This window comes from Mytilus edulis, chromosome 3 (assembly GCF_963676685.1).
Source record: "Mytilus edulis chromosome 3, xbMytEdul2.2, whole genome shotgun sequence".
NCBI lineage: Eukaryota > Metazoa > Mollusca > Bivalvia > Mytilida > Mytilidae > Mytilus > Mytilus edulis.
The window spans coordinates 82,162,716-82,181,131 of NC_092346.1; the positions used below are offsets into that span (position 1 = coordinate 82,162,716).

At 30.8% G+C, this 18,416-nt stretch overlaps 1 protein-coding gene across 2 annotated transcripts in view; it reads right to left on the reverse strand.

Moving 5' to 3' along the window:
- The window catches only part of LOC139517606 (uncharacterized), a 49,874-nt gene that overhangs the window by 21,220 nt on the left and 10,238 nt on the right, over positions 1-18,416 (reverse strand). For both annotated transcript variants that reach the window (XM_071308840.1, XM_071308841.1), the window contains exons 2-4: positions 12,281-12,419; positions 779-844; positions 131-196 (exon numbers count right to left, since the gene is read on the reverse strand). In XM_071308840.1, coding sequence (XP_071164941.1) covers positions 131-196; positions 779-844; positions 12,281-12,419 — 271 coding nt within the window. The remainder of the gene's footprint in view (positions 1-130; positions 197-778; positions 845-12,280; positions 12,420-18,416) is intronic.

Here is an 18,416-nt window from a genome sequence, read left to right on the forward strand (position 1 = left end):
TTTATTTTGCTTTTATTGTTAAACCCTTACCTCTTGATTTGTATACTTATTAACCTATCGGAATTTTGAGAGAGAGGAAACAACGATACTTATCAAGAAAATTTCCATTATCAGAAGAGGAATATCTCACTGTTCTTATGCAGTTGAAATCATCTTTTGGCTTAAAGTCAACCAAGGCTGAGTCTGTTAAGTATTTCTGAAAAATACAATTATCTTTGTCATACGAAGTTGTAATATCCGTTCCAGTAATTATAATTGAACAGCGAGTTGAAATATCGGTAACAGTAAGTAAAACTGTTTCATATGGAGACTTCAATGTCAGTTGTGTGACAGTTTGATAAGTTTAGAATACCTGGGTTGCATGGATGGTGTAGGAATGTTTGGGAGAATTAGTAAAGGTTGAATTGACAAAAAGGTATTTACCTATAAAAAGTTTAGATGTCGTGTTTTTATCAAAAACACCAATTGAAAATTGTTGCTCGTCTAACGTGCAGTGTCATCCAAATGATTGGAATAAGACTTTTGGAAAAATGATAATAATTCCAAAGGATTCTAGTTTCTAGTAACCGGATATGTCATTGATAATCGTTTTGTAATAGTTATTGTGCTCATCGCGTGATTGTTGATTGTTTTGTATCTGTAGTTCTTTTCTCATCGTATCATTGTTAATCATCCGTGTTATTGTTTTTTGTGTATAGTTCTTGTATTCGATATTTCATTGCTGATCGTTTTGTAGTACTCTGATAAAATTGACTATATCTAAAGAAGCATATCTTACAGTTTTTATACAGTAAACATCTTCTTTTGAACTCACAACTCTTAGGGCTGAGTCTTTATTTTTTTCCTGAAAAATACATTTACACTTATTGAAATATCCGTACCAGCAATTATTAGTGTACACATAGTTGATATTAATTATAAAATCATGATTTATATACGACACCATTATTAACCAAAGAAAACAGTAAATATATGTATCAATACATATCTCAAATACCAGACATCATTCAAAAAAGACTAATCAGTGACACTCGAATTAAAAAAAAACAGTAAAAAGGCCAAATAAAGTTCGAAGTTGAAGAACATTGAGAACCTAAAATTCCTAAATGTTTTGCCAAATACAGCAAAGGTAATCTATCCTAAAATAGAAATCTTTAGCATATCAATCAATGAATCCTATCAATCTATTCTGATTTTACTAAAGAAAACGTGAATGTAATACAAATTAAAAACCGAACCACGCTTGTATTATTCTACAATTCCAAAGTTTAAGTAACTTCAATATTTATAACGGAACTGCGTATTTATGTATCCCAAATGAAAACTGAAACTAACACACCAAAGTGCGGTGACTAGACCACTCGACCACATTGGCTTCACAAAAATAAAGCTTTCGTTGGCCGGGTGTTACCTTTCCTCGTCAAATTGAATCTAGCGTCGTAAAAAACAAATTATTTGAGAAAGCAAATTTACAGATCTAACATTGTTTGGCTGATGTTTAGACGAGTTGTATAAACAGAATGTACACAGCCATGTATCGCCATCACTGCTGGTGATCCGATGGATAAATCTGTTGTAGAGTTGTCACTGGTTCAGACCATGGAAGTATTATATTGACGTCAATATAATACTTCCATGTTCAGACGTACTTATATATATATATATATTTATGAAGCCCAGGTGGTCGTGTGGTCTAGCTCGCCGGTTACAGTGCAGGCGATCTGGTGTCACGATATATCAGTAGCATAGGTTCGAATCCCGGCGAGGGAAGAACAAAAAATTTGCAAAAGCAAATTTACAGATCTAACATTGTTGGGTTGACGAGTTGTATATATATATCTAATTCGTTGTCAATTTATCCCTTTTTGTTCCCATTGTATAAAAAAAAAATCAACATGTGGTTCGTTTGATCTCAGTTTTTCATTTCTTAAAATCCGATTATGGCGTCGAATTTTCTTGCTTCCTCTGAATTTCCTATTGACGGCATGAAAAAAGGCGACCATGCCTGATGACGTTCCATAGAAAGAACACATCGTTTTACAGATCATTCGAAAAGAAGGAATAAGTTCGCCTGCATATTGTTAGAAAAACATTAGATTAGAGAAACAGATGCCACCACCAAATCTCGTGTAATACGATATGTATCAACTCTCGACAGTTAAATTTAAAATATTTAAAACGCTTGGCGAGTCTCGCGTTTTTAATTTGAAAATTTTACTGTCTCGAGTGGATAAATATCGCATCACACTCGACGCAGTGGTAGAATATATATGTGTATATGTCTCTTGAGAAACTTAGTAAAATTTCAAAATTATCAGATTTTCTTCACATAAAAAAAACAAACAAAACTTTAAATAGAAACGACACAGTTGAGTATTTTGCAAAAAATAGATAATCGATGAATATAACAGTTTGCGAAAAAGAAAAAAAAAAATGAAATAATCTTGTTTTCAAAAAGCCTCTCAATTAAAATAAAACATGAATAAAATAAAATAAGAAAATGAAAAATAAATAAATAAAATTTAAAGTCATATGCAACGAGTGAGTGGTGAAAAATAATGTTTATCCAATTCTTAAACCAATGCATGTATATATCATAAACTTTGTCCTCTGTGCACGATTTTCCCATTTTTTACGCAAATATATCGTATAATCGTAATTTTTTTTTCTCTCTGTCTGTTTTGATTTAAAAAAAAATATGGCTGCTCATTAAATGCCGTGTTTTGAAACCGAAGTTTACCGATTGTCACCATATAGTAAACAAATAACAAAAAACATGGGTATTGAGCACGTGTTTAACATGTACAATCAGATAATTGTTTATTTTAATGACAGATCCATGCGTTTTGCGATTACCGGATTTTTACGAGGAGGGTTTCGTTCAGGTCACTATGCATACGGAAAATATGTCGGCGAATTGCTTCCTGGAAGGAAGCAATTAAAAATAAGTAAACTTCTTCTAAATGTTGACAAATTAAAGAATTTTCCTCAGAAAAAAGTATATGTACATAAGTTGTATAATGAAAACTATCCATTTAGTTATAAAAAACATATGCATAATTTTTTTAAATTTTAGGTTTCTTATGACTTTAACTTTGACTTTTACGGAAATATGCAATCAAGAATGCAAATTGCTTTTCAATAGGTGTATTGTTTATCTGTGTTTTCCATATATTTCCATTTTGTACTTCCACTTTTATTTATATATATGAATAATACATAAATCAAACATTTTTTCGCAATAATTTAATATCAATTCAATCGATTCATTTAACAGACAACTAATATGACTAATGATAAAACAATGGCATTCATTTATAAAAGTGTATTAATAATGCGTCAAGTAGTCAATCACGTTAATAAGTCCATGTTAGTATCTGTCTTTCAGCAGCTGGGGGCTGGTGTCTATAACTGTGTATCGTCGTCCTTTTCGTTAGCAGGCTGCCCCTGCTGCATACTGGATAATGGTACATTCTGATAGTGCTTGAGTAACTCGATGATCTTTTAGATATTGGGATGTGCATGGTGAAATCTCTTCTTAATTTTGTTGTGCGAACCTTCCAGGTGGTTGGTGATGCGGGTCCTTTGGTTAATTAGTGGTTCCATAAAAAGCGGTATATATCCTTCAACCTAAGACTCTCTGCATATAAGCACTAAATGATGTTGTCGCGGGTATGTTGTCAGTTGCACCAATGTCTTCTAAAGTTGTAAGCCAAACATCCTCAACAAGGAAGGGTGGAACGAGAGACAATACCGTGCCTTGTCGTATAGTCGAGTGATGTCTTCATTTGCTTTATAGTATAACCGTAGTCCTCATTTCTGTGCCTTCCGCGAAATACACTGGATAAAGTGAAAGAAGCAGCCTTTCACAGTTACCCCTGAAAATAGTGTCCCTGTTGCGTTATTGGTTTCTGTCTCGTAATCGATGAATACTGTTTTAAAGTGTAACTGATGAAGTTCAGCGATGTAACGTTTACGCTGAAGAAGCGTGAGTAGATGATATCGTCTTAGTAGTAGAACATACACTAGTTTGAACATAGAAGTTATTATAAATTGAAAGAAGAAAGTGTTACCTTGAATGCAGAATACTGTTCAAAGTGTGTTATTTGTAAAGCTTGGCTACTGACGAATTGCATTTATAAAATATTTTTTAGAATAATTGTTTTTTTATATACAATTTCAGAACAAATAAAATTGAGAATGGAAATAGGGATTGTTTCAAAGAGACAAAAACCCGACCAAAGAGCAGAAAACAGCCGAAGGCCACCAATAGGTCTTCAACACAGCGAGAAAGTCCCGCACCCGAAGGCGGGCTTCAGCTGTATTCAAGAAAGACAGTAAATAAGGTGAAACAATGCATTCAAAATCATTATGTTTTATTACATTACTTTTACATTTTTTTCCTCAAAATTGTGTACCAACAATTTAAAAATTTTGTCGATAACTTAATAAAAAAATAATAGTTCTTTTGAATTTATTTTTTTGCATGAACCCCCTGAGGGGTTCATGCTTATATATTGGCGAATTTTGGATGTGTCTCGATATCTCTAGGCCGGAAGTCAGAATAAAATTCTCGGAACGTCTCGAAAGTTTTCGGTCATTTATACAGGTCTTTACAGGTTGTTATCTACGTCTTTGATATGGTCCCTTGATGGCCCTTGACGACGCAATTATATTTGTTTTAAAACGACCACTGTACACTGTGTGTGTATCTCGGTCAATTATAACGTGGAATTGTCTGTTGTCTCGATAACATGTAAACTAATTATGTTTGAAGATTTAACCACGGGATACTGTGTATTTCATCATAGACTTACGGGAGAAAACATTCTGATTAAAATATTAATATTAGATCGGAAAACAGAAAGATAATACTCTTATCAAAAGTATTTAATTCAATCGGAATCAAAGAAATATAAACAAAATATATACTGTATTTATGTTTCTGAAGAAACTAACAATGATTGAAATCAGAATATTTTCAGAGTTGCAATTAAGAAATAAATATTTTATATGACAAGATACTCTGCTTTGGTATTTTTAAATATTTATTTGTAAAGGAAACATAAAAATTAAATCTTTATTGCATCCTACAAAACATTTTTATAAACAATAATCATTATATTTCTACGTTAATATTTCATACAATTTTAGTATTTAGGTTTTGTGAGTAATTCTTATTTATTTTTTGGTATTGTAATATATCAATAACGGAAAGTAAGATACATTTATTAAATATTTAAATTTTAAACGGTCGTGAATAAAAATACTTGTGTGTTTTATTTGTTATTCTCGTGGGATTTTGTCTATGTGTGTTACATTTTAGTGTTATGTCGTTGTTATCCTCTTATATTTAATGTTTTCCCCTCGGTTTTAGTTTGTTACCCCGATTTTGTTATTTGTCCATGTATTTATGAGTTTTGAACAGCGGTATACTACTGTTGCCTTTATTCAATTTATAAAGCATGATTTTAAATCCTTGCAGCTCACAACAACCGTAAAAATAATTGACAATAATCACAACAAAACTTAATTACAACCATAATCTTGATTATTTTATACTGTTTAAGTATGGATTTAGAAGTCTTCGCTTATATTTTGTATAGTAATATATTCGCTCAGTGGAATGTTAGAATTTAAATAGATTCATTCGATAAATAAAATGTCCATCCGTAAATACTTGACGTTCGTGTTTATTGATATTATATATATTCAAAAGAATTTGAAAAAAAACCACTAACAAGAACGTTAGTTAATTAAAAAAAAAATATTTTGTTTCAGTAGTTTAACCTAGCTTCATGCCACAGGTTTCACCGCATACAACATCTACCATGAGTAAAGACAGCTTCAAATACGAGTTGAGAATATAAAGGCATTCATGTAGGAAACAAAATATAGAGATATGATAGATAAAATAAATGCATCCAGAATTCCAGATTATAAAGCAAACTGAGCGCATAAACTTATATTGCGATGGTTTTGTGCATAAGTCATCCGGTTAGTAGAAATTAGGATTTGCCAAAGGGTTTTAATCGGAAAAATTATGTACATTCCCAAGTAATAAATAAAATAGTCGAGCTATTTCTTGAAATAATTAGTCAAATAGAAGCTGTAAATATATACTTTCAACTGGCTTCTTCTATTCACAGTCAGTTATTTCAACTTAAAAGCAAACACAAATTCAGCAACAATATTTTGGTGACCTGGTAGACAGCGGTCTTAGGTTCATGTATTGCTTTTTTTTTTTTTTTTTTAAAGAAAGCAACTTATTTAAATATTTGTCGAATTCAAAACATTTTCCTAGTTAATTTATAAACTATTTTTGCACTTTCTCTATGATGTAATAGTAGAATTAGGAATCTTTCATAAATTTTACAGGTAAAATAAAGGTAACAAATATGAATCAACTTAAATTGTTAAAACAACAAAACACCCTTTATTTTTATAAACCTGCAATTAAATGTGGGCGAACAAGGATGACACCCATAGTTATCTTACATTAAATTGCTGGTTCTTAAAACAAAAAGTGTTTTGTTGTTTTTTATTATTATTATAGTTTATTTCTGATATTTATTTTTTACCTGTTTATTTTTTACCTCTGAAGTTTTGTAAAGGATACAACATCCTACTATTAAATTAAGGAAATTTAATAATGGGCAAAATATCTTATACATTCACCAGAAAAAATGAATTGAATTTGAAAAATATTAATAACAAAATAAACAGACACAGAAATTATTTTGACAAAATATAAAAAAATTCTGAAAAAATAGAAGAAGTCAAATAATGCAACTCTAGAATAAAATGAGTGCCATTTAAAGTTAATTTTCATTTATAACAAAAATTAAATTTTGACAGAATTATTGAATTCAATAATCGAGGTAGCTAGTTTTAAAGCAATTGTTATTGATAATTCCTGACTCTTTTGAGAGATGCTTGGCTTCTTACGCTCTAATATATTGATAAAGCCGACAATGTACCCCCTACAACAACTTTAACCGATAACTTGATATATTTTAGGGTTGAAGGATATATGACGCTGACTCGTTCAATGGCTCCTAAATTCTCTCTTTAAATGGTCACTTCAACATTCTTGTACCTACATATGATATTTTGTGTCCATCGTATATTATGACCTTAATTTTGGTCTACTCTTTCCTATCATCTTAAAACAACAATGTACGAAACAATTTTTCTGATATGATATTTTCCTGAGCTCCTGCATCAAATGTAAAATCTACAGACTGTTAGTTAATATACATAGATTCCTTTAATTCCACACACTGTTGGATACTTCCAACACTTACAGTTCCAATAAAATGTTCATTTTCTCTGTCATAGAAATTGTTATCATACTGAATTGCATCTACTTTTTTCTGTTTTGACATGCAATATTTAGCAAAGTGGTGATTTGTTTTGCATGCGCACATTCTTTGTCTAACGCTGGCTTTCCTTTTACAATGTGTTCTTCCACAATTTGTAAAAAGAGACCGTCGTACAGCATGCACAGGTCTTTGATTTTTGTGATTTTCATTTTGCTAAATCTAGTTTAGCTGACATGTTTTACAGCGTTTTTTCTGTAGATTATAATGATTTTAGCTGCTGTGACCTTATCTGATGTGCATGACAAATGTATTTTGCTATTAATAATGTCAAATCTACTTCCCGTAGAAACCAGGCTTATATACAAAACAATATGAATCCTTATTAAGCCTCCAGAATAATGTTCAACCTTACATGGTTTAGCTTTATTTTTTAAATCTTAGACGTAACTGTCTATGTGTTCAATCACTTGACGTTAATCAACAAACAATCAATCAATGTTTTCATGTTGTTCTTGGTTTCAGGTAGAGAAAAGATGACCAATATTCGTGAGATTCTTTCTCGGCACACAGTAATCTAATCCTTGAACTAAGCTTTCAGTACATCAATTGTTTGTTTTTCATCCAGCACAATGTCAAACGTATTGTAAACACGTTGTGCTTCAGAGCTTTCGACATGCAGAAAAGTAGCCACTTGCTCCTTCTCTGACTTTTCTTCGATTCCTCTTGCGGTTAGATAAAGGTCGAATTATTCAATCCATTCTTTATAGTTTACGGTTAAATTTCCTTCCAAATCAAGTGTTCCTGGAGGCTTTGGTTGCTCCATTATTCAAGTTTTACATCTGACAACATGTGGTGTACGTCAATAGGACAACATATTTGACTGACTAACAAGAAGCTGTCAGAGTGACAGCAAACCGGATTTTCCTGCAGAGGTCGAACAGTTGAGCAAGTATGGACACAACATCTAAGCTTAAAATAGCTCTGAATTTGAATTGTGATTGATATTTGACACAGCATAGGTTTGGAACACAAACTGAATGTGGTCATAGAACTGAAAAAATTGAAATTGGGCATTTACTTAATATGGTCCAATATCTAAAATATGAATATGTTGTTAGAATCAGCATATCAAAGAACCCCAAGAATTCGTTTTTTTTTAAATCAAACAAACGTGTCATTTAGACCTCAATGTGGTAGTATCTAATTAATATCGAAAATAAATACAGGTTTAGATTCAGCATTTCAAAGTACCCTATATATATTCAATCTATGTTGGAATCAAACACAGTTTAATTTTGGACCCCGATTTGGACCAACTTGAAATCTGGGCTCAAAATCAGAATTCTAAATATATGTTTATTAATGGACAATATAAGCTTAGTTTTGAAAGGAGTTTGCTTCATCAAATATATAGCGTTCGAATCCCGGCGAGGGAAGAACAAAAAATTTGCGAAAGCAAATTTACAGATCTAACATTGTTTGGTTGATGTTTAAATGAGTTGTATATACATAATGTACACAGCCATGTATCACCATCATGCTGGTGATCCGATTGATAAATCTGTTGTAGAGTTGTCACTGATTCATACGTACTTATAATTATAATTATTTCTGTGACTGTATCTTACATTAATTTGTAGGATCCTTAACTATAGATAATTTAGCTGATCTGTAAAAATAACATTGTCATGCCTTATATATCATGTAGTACGACGAATGATTAAAAACTGACGTGGAAATCTAACACCCGGCCACCGAAAGCTTTATTTTTATGAAGCCCAGGTGCTCGTGTGATCTAGCGCGCCGGTTACAGTGCAGGCGATTTGGTGTCACGATATCTCAGTAGTATGGACTCGAATTCCGGCGAGGGAAGAAAAAAAAATTTGCTTCGATCTAACATTGTTGGGTTGATGTTTAGACGACGTTCATCCTATATTGACTCTTAAAATTCAATAGTCTATCTAAAAATGAGGGTACTTTTTATTTGGCCTTCCAAATACCGTTTCGATCCCTAACATCACTGAAGAGACATTTATTGTCGAAATCCGGATCTGCTGTACTAAAAAAATATTGACACCGTATGTTAGTGGCATAACATCGTGGCCACAAGTTACTTTTTTTCTGTTTAGTATTAAATTTATATTAAGATCCATTTTGTTACATCTTGTGATCAATTTTATTTGGCAATCGCCAATGGCAGTCAGCAGGGTTAAAGAACATCAGTTGTTCGACCTGTTAGTCAAATGCGTTTTGTTTAAATATACTTTTTCACTTTTTTGGTCTTTTGGAAAATGTTGTTTGTGCTGTTTTAGACCCTTCTACAACGAAATTTGTTTTCCATGCACACGTATAAAAATTGCGGTTTTTATCCAACGCAATCATAGGTTTGAACGTAGTTTTCAATTTAGACTCGTATATATATATATAGCATTCAGAAAAGTAGTTTAAACAGAATTTAAAAAACAGAATCCATATAACTAAATTACTGGTTCATGAAAATAAGTTTTGAGTTATTTCCCTTTGAACATCAAATGTTCAACTAATAAAGCAAAAATACTTCTCTAAACTTAGATATGATATAGTTCTCTACAATTAGATATGATGATGTGACACAATGTATATCTATTTTCAAATAAAGATCAAATATGATTAATAGATCCAAATATCTTATCTTTCCTTTGTCACAAACTAATATAGATCTGCAAGTTATCTATCTATGTAATGCAATGGAATATATCCTTTCATAACAATAGATTAGTATCTCATTAAAGGAGTTCACTTCATCACATATATATATATATATATATAGCATTCAGAAAAGTAGTTTAAACAGAATAAGAAACATACCTACCACACATTTCTTCAAAAAATTTACAAAAGAAAAGAAAAGGCAAAATGTATAATAATAAACAGTAAATTTCAAACTATATTTATACAGTCCTAAATATACAGAGCTTGTCATAAAAAACACTAGGGAAACACAAATGAATCTGTCACTCCAATTATATTTGTGATTGATAATTACCACATGCTTATCTTAAAAATCAAACTTTATATCTTTCATTTGTCACAAACTAATATCTGAAACTTATCTATCAATGACAAAAGATTTTTGTTATATGTATTTGATTTATTGCCCATATAAGTATACATAAGTATTTCAATAATTGAATTCTTGGGAAAGGTCTAATAACGCAACAACGGGAAAGGATAAAATCGTGAAAATTGAACTTGACCTTCATTTAGTCACAGGAAACAACATATCTTAATTTGAAAAAAATTCTTACACGCGTTTTCATGTTAATGAACGGACACTGTTACGCAGCCGCCCGCCGTATTCCCAAATCAATAACCAATTTTGCTTTCGAAAATCCGGTTAAAAATGCTTTAATGTCTCAGGGGGCTGTAATACTTCTTCTTATTTGTATAAGCTTCCTGTAGACAGGAACACCTCAAATAATATTAGGGTATAAGTGTAATTTGGTGATTTAGAAATGTTTTGTGTCAAACAACCATGTACAGCACACTATGTAGATGGTTTTAGTATATTCATTTAATGAATGTGACTTCAAAAGTTATATATACAGTTTTGGCTTTATTTTGTTTAATATTACAAACCTAGCTTATTTACATGTACATGTATGTGTATTATGTATGGCAACAGCAATAGTATTATAAAAATAAGAGATACTCATAAGGGTTTGAATTACATAAAGAGTTTATGTTTTTTTTGTAAGTATGCATGTGTTGATAACTTAAAAAGCAGCTTTGGCTGATAATATATATTGGAATTGGTCTTGACTTCTTAAAATAGTGTTCAATGATTAACATTTAAAATATATCTCTTTCATTACCTACTGTTTAAGAATATGATTATACTCAATATGGCAAAAAATAAAATTATAATAAAATTATTCAAAATGTATATCGAATATTAAGATAATGTTGTGCCATATTTTAAAACATTTGACCTCTTTTAAAATACGCAGGATATCAAAAATAATACCTAGTTATTCATAGAAAGTTAAAAAAAAAAAAAAAAAAAAAATAAAACACCAAACATTTATCCTCATATCAAATAGAGAATATTAATGGTTTAAACTTTCTCTGTTTCACTTGGCCATTTGAATCAATGAAACTCTTATTACTGATATTGCATCCTAATTTATAGTTCATTGATATTATCGTGCTTGTAAACGGGTGGTTTGCGATTCTTCATGAAAATATTCTCGAAATATAAAATTCTAGGTCCACATTCGTATTCACTTTTTCATGAATACGTAATATTAGCTTTTATTTCAAAACTATTCATTAGTATATCTGTCACTATGTATAAATTCACATTAACATATCATTTGTTGTTTAATGCAACTCATAATTCTATTCTCTTGACATGAAGTTGGTATAATAGGTTTTATACTTTTTCCTCTATCTTGGTTACGAGTTCACTGCTTATGTTGAAAATTCCTTTGAAATAGTTACAATCCAGTAGCAAACGGGTTATTTCCATCTTGTTACAACAGAATGTATTCCTGTTAGTTGGGTCAATAATATCATATTTCCTTTTGTCATCTCTATATAGTATTTCTATTTATACTGAGCACTGGACATAATGTAACCATATGCACTATGTCTTAATTTTCTGTATGGCACAATTGACATAACGGTTCTGCTATAAAGTGTGTAAACTTGTGTTTTTCTGAATGTAATATACATGATCAAGTTGTCATTCTGGCCTTGATAATAGCTTTTCTTAGCTCAAGTCTTGGTTGGTTTTTCAAATTTCAGACTTGTACAGTTTGTCCAATTTCTAGGCTTTCTATGTTTATATATTTTTGACTGGTTTTATTGATGGCTTCAGATTTTAATTTAGCGTTCCAAAATAGATTTATTTAAAATACATAATGCAAGCATAAAGATAAAGACAAGACATGACACTAACCCTTCTCACTTACCTTTGTTATGGATTGAAACATCCTTTTTGTATTCGTATCATCGTTATTGGCAACGACGAAATCCCTCTTTAAAATCAAAGTCATCAATAATCCAACGATTAAACATGACAGGAATATTTTCGTACCAGTCTTCATCTTCCTGAAATTTCAAAGTAATATCTTATTATCAATATTTTTTTGTACTTTTGTGTTCATTTTCCTATGGTATTATCTGTTCATACTAGATTCCATTGGTATTTTGGATTTCAATATGGAATAACTAGGAATACAGATAAACAAATCAAATGGCATAGGGTTGAGGGCATGTCTTTTAAAATTAAATCATCAACACTGACTTTTTGTGAGATTTGTATTTTATAGTTGTTGTCTCTAAAACGTTTCCTTGTACCGTATTGTTATTCTTATTAACAATATCACAAAAACCAGTTGTTGGCATGACATGGGTTATGTTCTTCTCATATATGTTATGATGGTATGATACTAAACCCCTCATGGGAAGGATTGTGCCTGATATTCATATGATGAAGACATAATCTTTCAATTTAATTGAAGTCTGAAGCTGGCATGTCAGTTACCTGCTAGTAGACTGATGTTATTTATGTATTATTGTCATTTTGTTTATTTTCTTTGGTTACATCTTCTGACATCAGACTCCGACTTCTTTTGAACTGAATTTTAATGTGCGTATTGTTATTCGTTTACTTTTCTGCATTTGGTAAGCGGTATAGGGGGAGGGTTGAGATCTCATAAACATGTTTAACCCCGCCGCATTTTTGCGCCTGTCCCATGTCCGGAGCCTCTGGCCTTTGTTAGTCTTGTATTATTTTTAATTTTAATTTCTTGTATACAATTTGGAGTTTAGTATGGCGTTCATTATCACTGAACTAGTATATATATTTGTTTAGGGGCCAGCTGAAGGACGCCTCCGGGTGCGGGAATTTCTCGCTGCATTGAAAACCTTTCTTTTAAGTTTGTTTGGGGTTTGAGCGATCGCGATGAAGGTAAATCAAGAAAAGCTTAAATATAAATCAAATGCATACAAATTTTTACATCCAGGGTGTTACACGAATTGAAAATAAAGGTTAAATATGCTTTAAGCAGTGAAGCCCAATTTCCGTCTTCCGAATGTACTATCTTGTATATCCATTTGATCTGTATAGACTGTATATATGCTTCAATATCATTTATCCCTCTTAATAATTATAACAAAGAACTGATCAGTTTTGCTCAGTAATCGGAATACTGTTTAAAAGACGGCTATCAAACCACATGAGAACCGTTTAGAGAGCTTTCTCAACTTGTTCTAAATCTGTCGCATTTTCTGTATAGTTTGTATGCATTGCTCCTGTTAATAGTGTGTCCTACAATAAACATGAGGATTGTGACATAACGTTCTTATTAAATATAGGAATGGATTCTTTAAAATATCGGATATGCCTTCTTGCTGTTATATAAGCATCGAACAATCGTTTAAATAAAATATAACAATGATGATGACCAATCTAGGTACTAAAGTATTTCATTACTTTTCCGTTAAGGAGTCTCGAAAAAAAATGAAATATTTGTTGAAATATTTTATTTATTACACTATTAGTTGTTACTTTATAATATGGTACAAAAATTAACCCCAAAAAATCAATTCTTTTTGGCCCCAGATGACTTTTAAAATGTTTATATCATTGAAAAAGCTCCAAATTATCTCCTTTTGGTGAAAACATGCCATTGTTTTGCATAAAAATTGAAATAACTTTTTTGACGCATCGGTGACCTATATTTGTTATTATTTTTTTCTAATGAACTGTACTTAATCTAAACTACTTTAAAATTTAAGCGATTTCTGTAATTTAATTTTTTTTTTTATTTCGATTTTTGCCTTTTTCTTTTATTAGTTCAACAGAAAAAAAGTACCTTAACAGAAATGCATGCTTCTTTCAAAAGCAGATTGTCAGCTTAAATGAACGGTGACCCCATATTTTTATTCAATTTTCCTTTTAAGTATAGGATAAAGTTTATTTATAGAAAAAAATAGCGAAAACCTATATTTGAAAAAAAAATGATTTAGACCCGCGAGCCCCCTTAAATAAATTAACTGTAGTGAAGAGGCTTTTAAAGATAGTCCCAGCTTTTTCAATATCTGTTGAACCAGATATATAATAAATATAAACAAAACGACAATTTCACACAGGTCTCTTTAATTGTTTTTACGATACAATACAATTTATTCGAATCAAAGATACAAAATTGTAATGGATGTGTAATTATCGTTTGGTCATAAAAAGTAAATTACATTTGACTTACTCATAGAAACGTATTTATTAACTGAACTCACAGCTCACAACAACTTCATTTTAACTCTAGTGGATAGTTGGCTCATTGGTAACCGTACCAAATCTCATTTTAACTCTAGCGGATAGTTGCCTCATTGGTAATTCCTATTGGTTATCTTACCACATCTAATTTTAATCATAAAAATTGCAAATTTATTTTGAGCGATAGGTTAAAAGATTTGAAATAGAGCGAAATATATATTTCCTTTACATTGCGACTGGGCAAAAGGAGACAATCGTACATGTAAAACATTTGAATTTGGTTTGGTGTCCAGTTTTGTTAATTATCAGTAATTATCAATTACACGGAATACCAAAGGAAAAGGGTCATATACAAACATTTATATAATTGCCTTAACATAAAAATTTGAGACGTCAAATTTACAACTTTTCTAAGTTTTAAAGAATTCAATTTTCAAAAGTGTATATGTTACAGTGAATTTGTATAATCAGGGATTATGTAGAATCACTGAAATCATTAGTAATTATATATAATCCCTGAATATGACCAGTGATTTTACATAATCACTGAACATTTTAATAATTATTCTACATATTCCCTAATATGATTTCAGGGATTATCAATAATGTAAGGATCCTTTGTTAAAAAATAAATAGTATAGACAAATTATAATTTTTTCTTTCATATTCCTTGCCAGATGAAATAATTTTGCTTTTAAACACTGAGGATAATCTTAAATATATAACCAACACAGGGTTTCGAGATAAAGTTGAAGACTTCAAAATTAATAATAATCAACATTCCCTTTATAGCGATAACTTTACATGTATTGTTTGTTGCTATTTGTAAATCAACAGAGCTTTTTATTTGTGGTACAGAAGATTATGGAACATCTGTTTTGTGGTGTTTTTTGTTGTTTTTTATTATTTTTTTTGTTAAATGAACAAGAAAATTCAAACTGAGAGAACTTACGCATCTAAATGTCATGATGATAAAACAAGCAGAACTAAGAATTGATAAATAGAACAAAATTTTAGAGGAAGCTGGTATTTGCTGTAATATTTTCATAGCAATTCCACAGGGAAAAAAGAAAAGGGAAACCCAAAAAACATAATCATAGGCAATTGTTCACAAAAAGTCTGAAAAAGAATATTGCCTGGCCACAAAACATGGTATTTTGCTTGAGTTCAAGGTTGCTCATTCCCTTTTTTTCGGGATACCTTGAGATGGTTTTACTGAACACTTTATTTTTCTTAGGCGTGTCGAAAAATTAGATTCAATATGTGAAGGAAAAGGTTTTTTTTTTTATAAATGTGGATATTGTGATAGAAACAGATGTGAAGCATATTATTTTAATTTATTGGGTTTAACATTTTAATATATATATATATTGTGCCTAACATTTTTTTTTAAATGGGGTTATCATTTTGATATATTTTTCTTAACATTTCACAATTTATGTTTATATTGATGTTTTAATATGATTTTATAGAATAAATTATTTGGCTTTTATTCATTTTCTTTATAAATAAAACTATTTCTTCATTTCAGTTATTATGTATAATCCCTAACATTTTTTCTAGTGATTCTACATAATCCCTGAAAATTTTAGTGATTATATATAATCCCTAAACTAGCCAGTGATTCTACATAATCCCTGAAAATTTCAGGGATTCTACATAATCACTTATTATACGAATTCACTGTAACATATACACACACAATCAATTTGTAAATAAGTGCAAAACAGGTTTATGCTTGTAAGAGTTTATTTTGTGTTTTCAATGCTCTTCAACTTCGTACTTTATTTGGCCTTTGGAACAACATTCCCTTAAAACAATTAGCTCCATAAGAAAAAATAGAAAGCCGCTGCTTCTGAAACGGGATGTGCTAGAAATCCACGTAGATGATGTACCTCCTTTGTGATTTTGCTACTCTAGGCTATGGTTCGTACTTATAGGTATACTAGGTATAATTTATAAATCGTCAGCGCTCAGCTATACATTACTTTTGTGTAAGTGTAGTTTTCTAATACCGTTAGAGTTATTTCCAAACGAAACTATAATAAAATTCTCTGATTCTTCTTTAGATACTTTTGTTTAGAACTTTAAAGTTCTAACGTTAGACGCCTCCGTTGAAAAAGATTTTGTTTCTATTTTAAAAAAAATCCGACGTTAACTGGTTCTGTTGGAAACAGCAAAACAGTTAAAAGTTTCTAGACTGATTGTTTCTGGTTTGTCCTTTTTGCTGCTTTGTTTTCAGTTTTTGGCACATAGTATGTTCTTCCAAAATGTATTTGTGATGTTTATGATGTCAAAATCCTAGTCGAATTTAAACTTTGCGATAATCTGATAATTTGTACATACCAAAGCAGTAACAAAATTAACAGTACCAATTTTACTGTACCAGATGGGCATATCGACGATAAATATGTCGTCAGTTATGCTCAAAATATTTGAAAATCCAAAGTTTACTAAAAACATAAGGAGCAGATAAAACCAAAAAGGTCAAAACGTTTAGCAAAAGACGGGCAAGAGCTTTGCACGCGAGAGCTATATATAACAATTGGTTAACCTAATTTTGTAACAGCAAATTTTAATAACACAATATCCGTATTTTCAAGCCAGTAGCGAATTACTGCGCAACTGGGCTGGTGATACCCACAAAGAACACAATTTCTTTTTTTTTTAAATGGCTAAAACACAATTTTGTCTCTTTAAAAATGGCCTTTCATAGTCTTTGACATCCCTATAGTCATAGGAATAATGACCCCCTTATATTATATACTTGTTTTACTTTGTGTGTAATTTAATGGTTCCTTCGTATCTTAATTTCAATGGTGTACCTGTTGGAATAACTTTGTTTACCTCCTTCTTAACAATTTCAGCTTGCTTTATTTGTAGTTATTGTAGTTGTCCTTGAAAGGTATGTGTAATCAGTATGTCCTAATTCCTTAATTGAGTTATCTGTGCAAATCTTATTTTGTAGTTTCTAAAAACTCTAGTCATTACTTTCATGTAGTGATCTATTTCTGAACTCTTGTGGCAATTTTCTCAGTTTTACTGAAATAAGCAATGAACCAAGCAGTTCTTCAAATTGTCATATAATGATTGCAGGCCTCTTATATATGTCTGGAGTTTATCGTAACTCTCTTCTTGTAAATCAGACATACACATATATCCTCGTATGCATTAATTATCTAGTTACTTTGACTTCAACAATTCTTTTGGAAATTCGGGTTATTCATGATGACTGGCCTGCAATTACGTTTGCGGCATCTAATTGCAATACAACCTTCTAACGAATACAATATTATAATTATATTTGTAACTTGTTTTACCAGATTACCATAAGGGCAACATTAAAAGATCGATGTAGCATAAAAAAAACCCCTGAATTTACATAGTAAGCGGGTATGATGGGCAAACTGGTTAATAGTTTTGTTATCCTACATCTATTTTTTGGGTGAAAGAAATATATATAAAAGTTCGCTATCCTTATAAACGTGTTCGAACCTTTCGTGCAAATTAAAGGTTATAAATCGTACATGATAGTCCTTTGCGAAAAACTTAATCAAAGAAACCAGGCTTATAATAAGGTACGCCAGATGCGCATTTGGTTTATTTACAAATATGAAGTTTAAGAGCATTTAAAACGGAAAATTTCAAAATGTGAACTGTTTTTGATATATCATCTCGCTTCAGATTCTATCATTTTATATATCAAAGCTACAGGTTGATTTTATAACATAAAAAAAAACACAGTACGAAAAGATAAAATATATGGGTCAAGTGAAATACCTATCTAATCAATCACAAAAACAGAGTAGGTGTGTTAGAATAGCTAT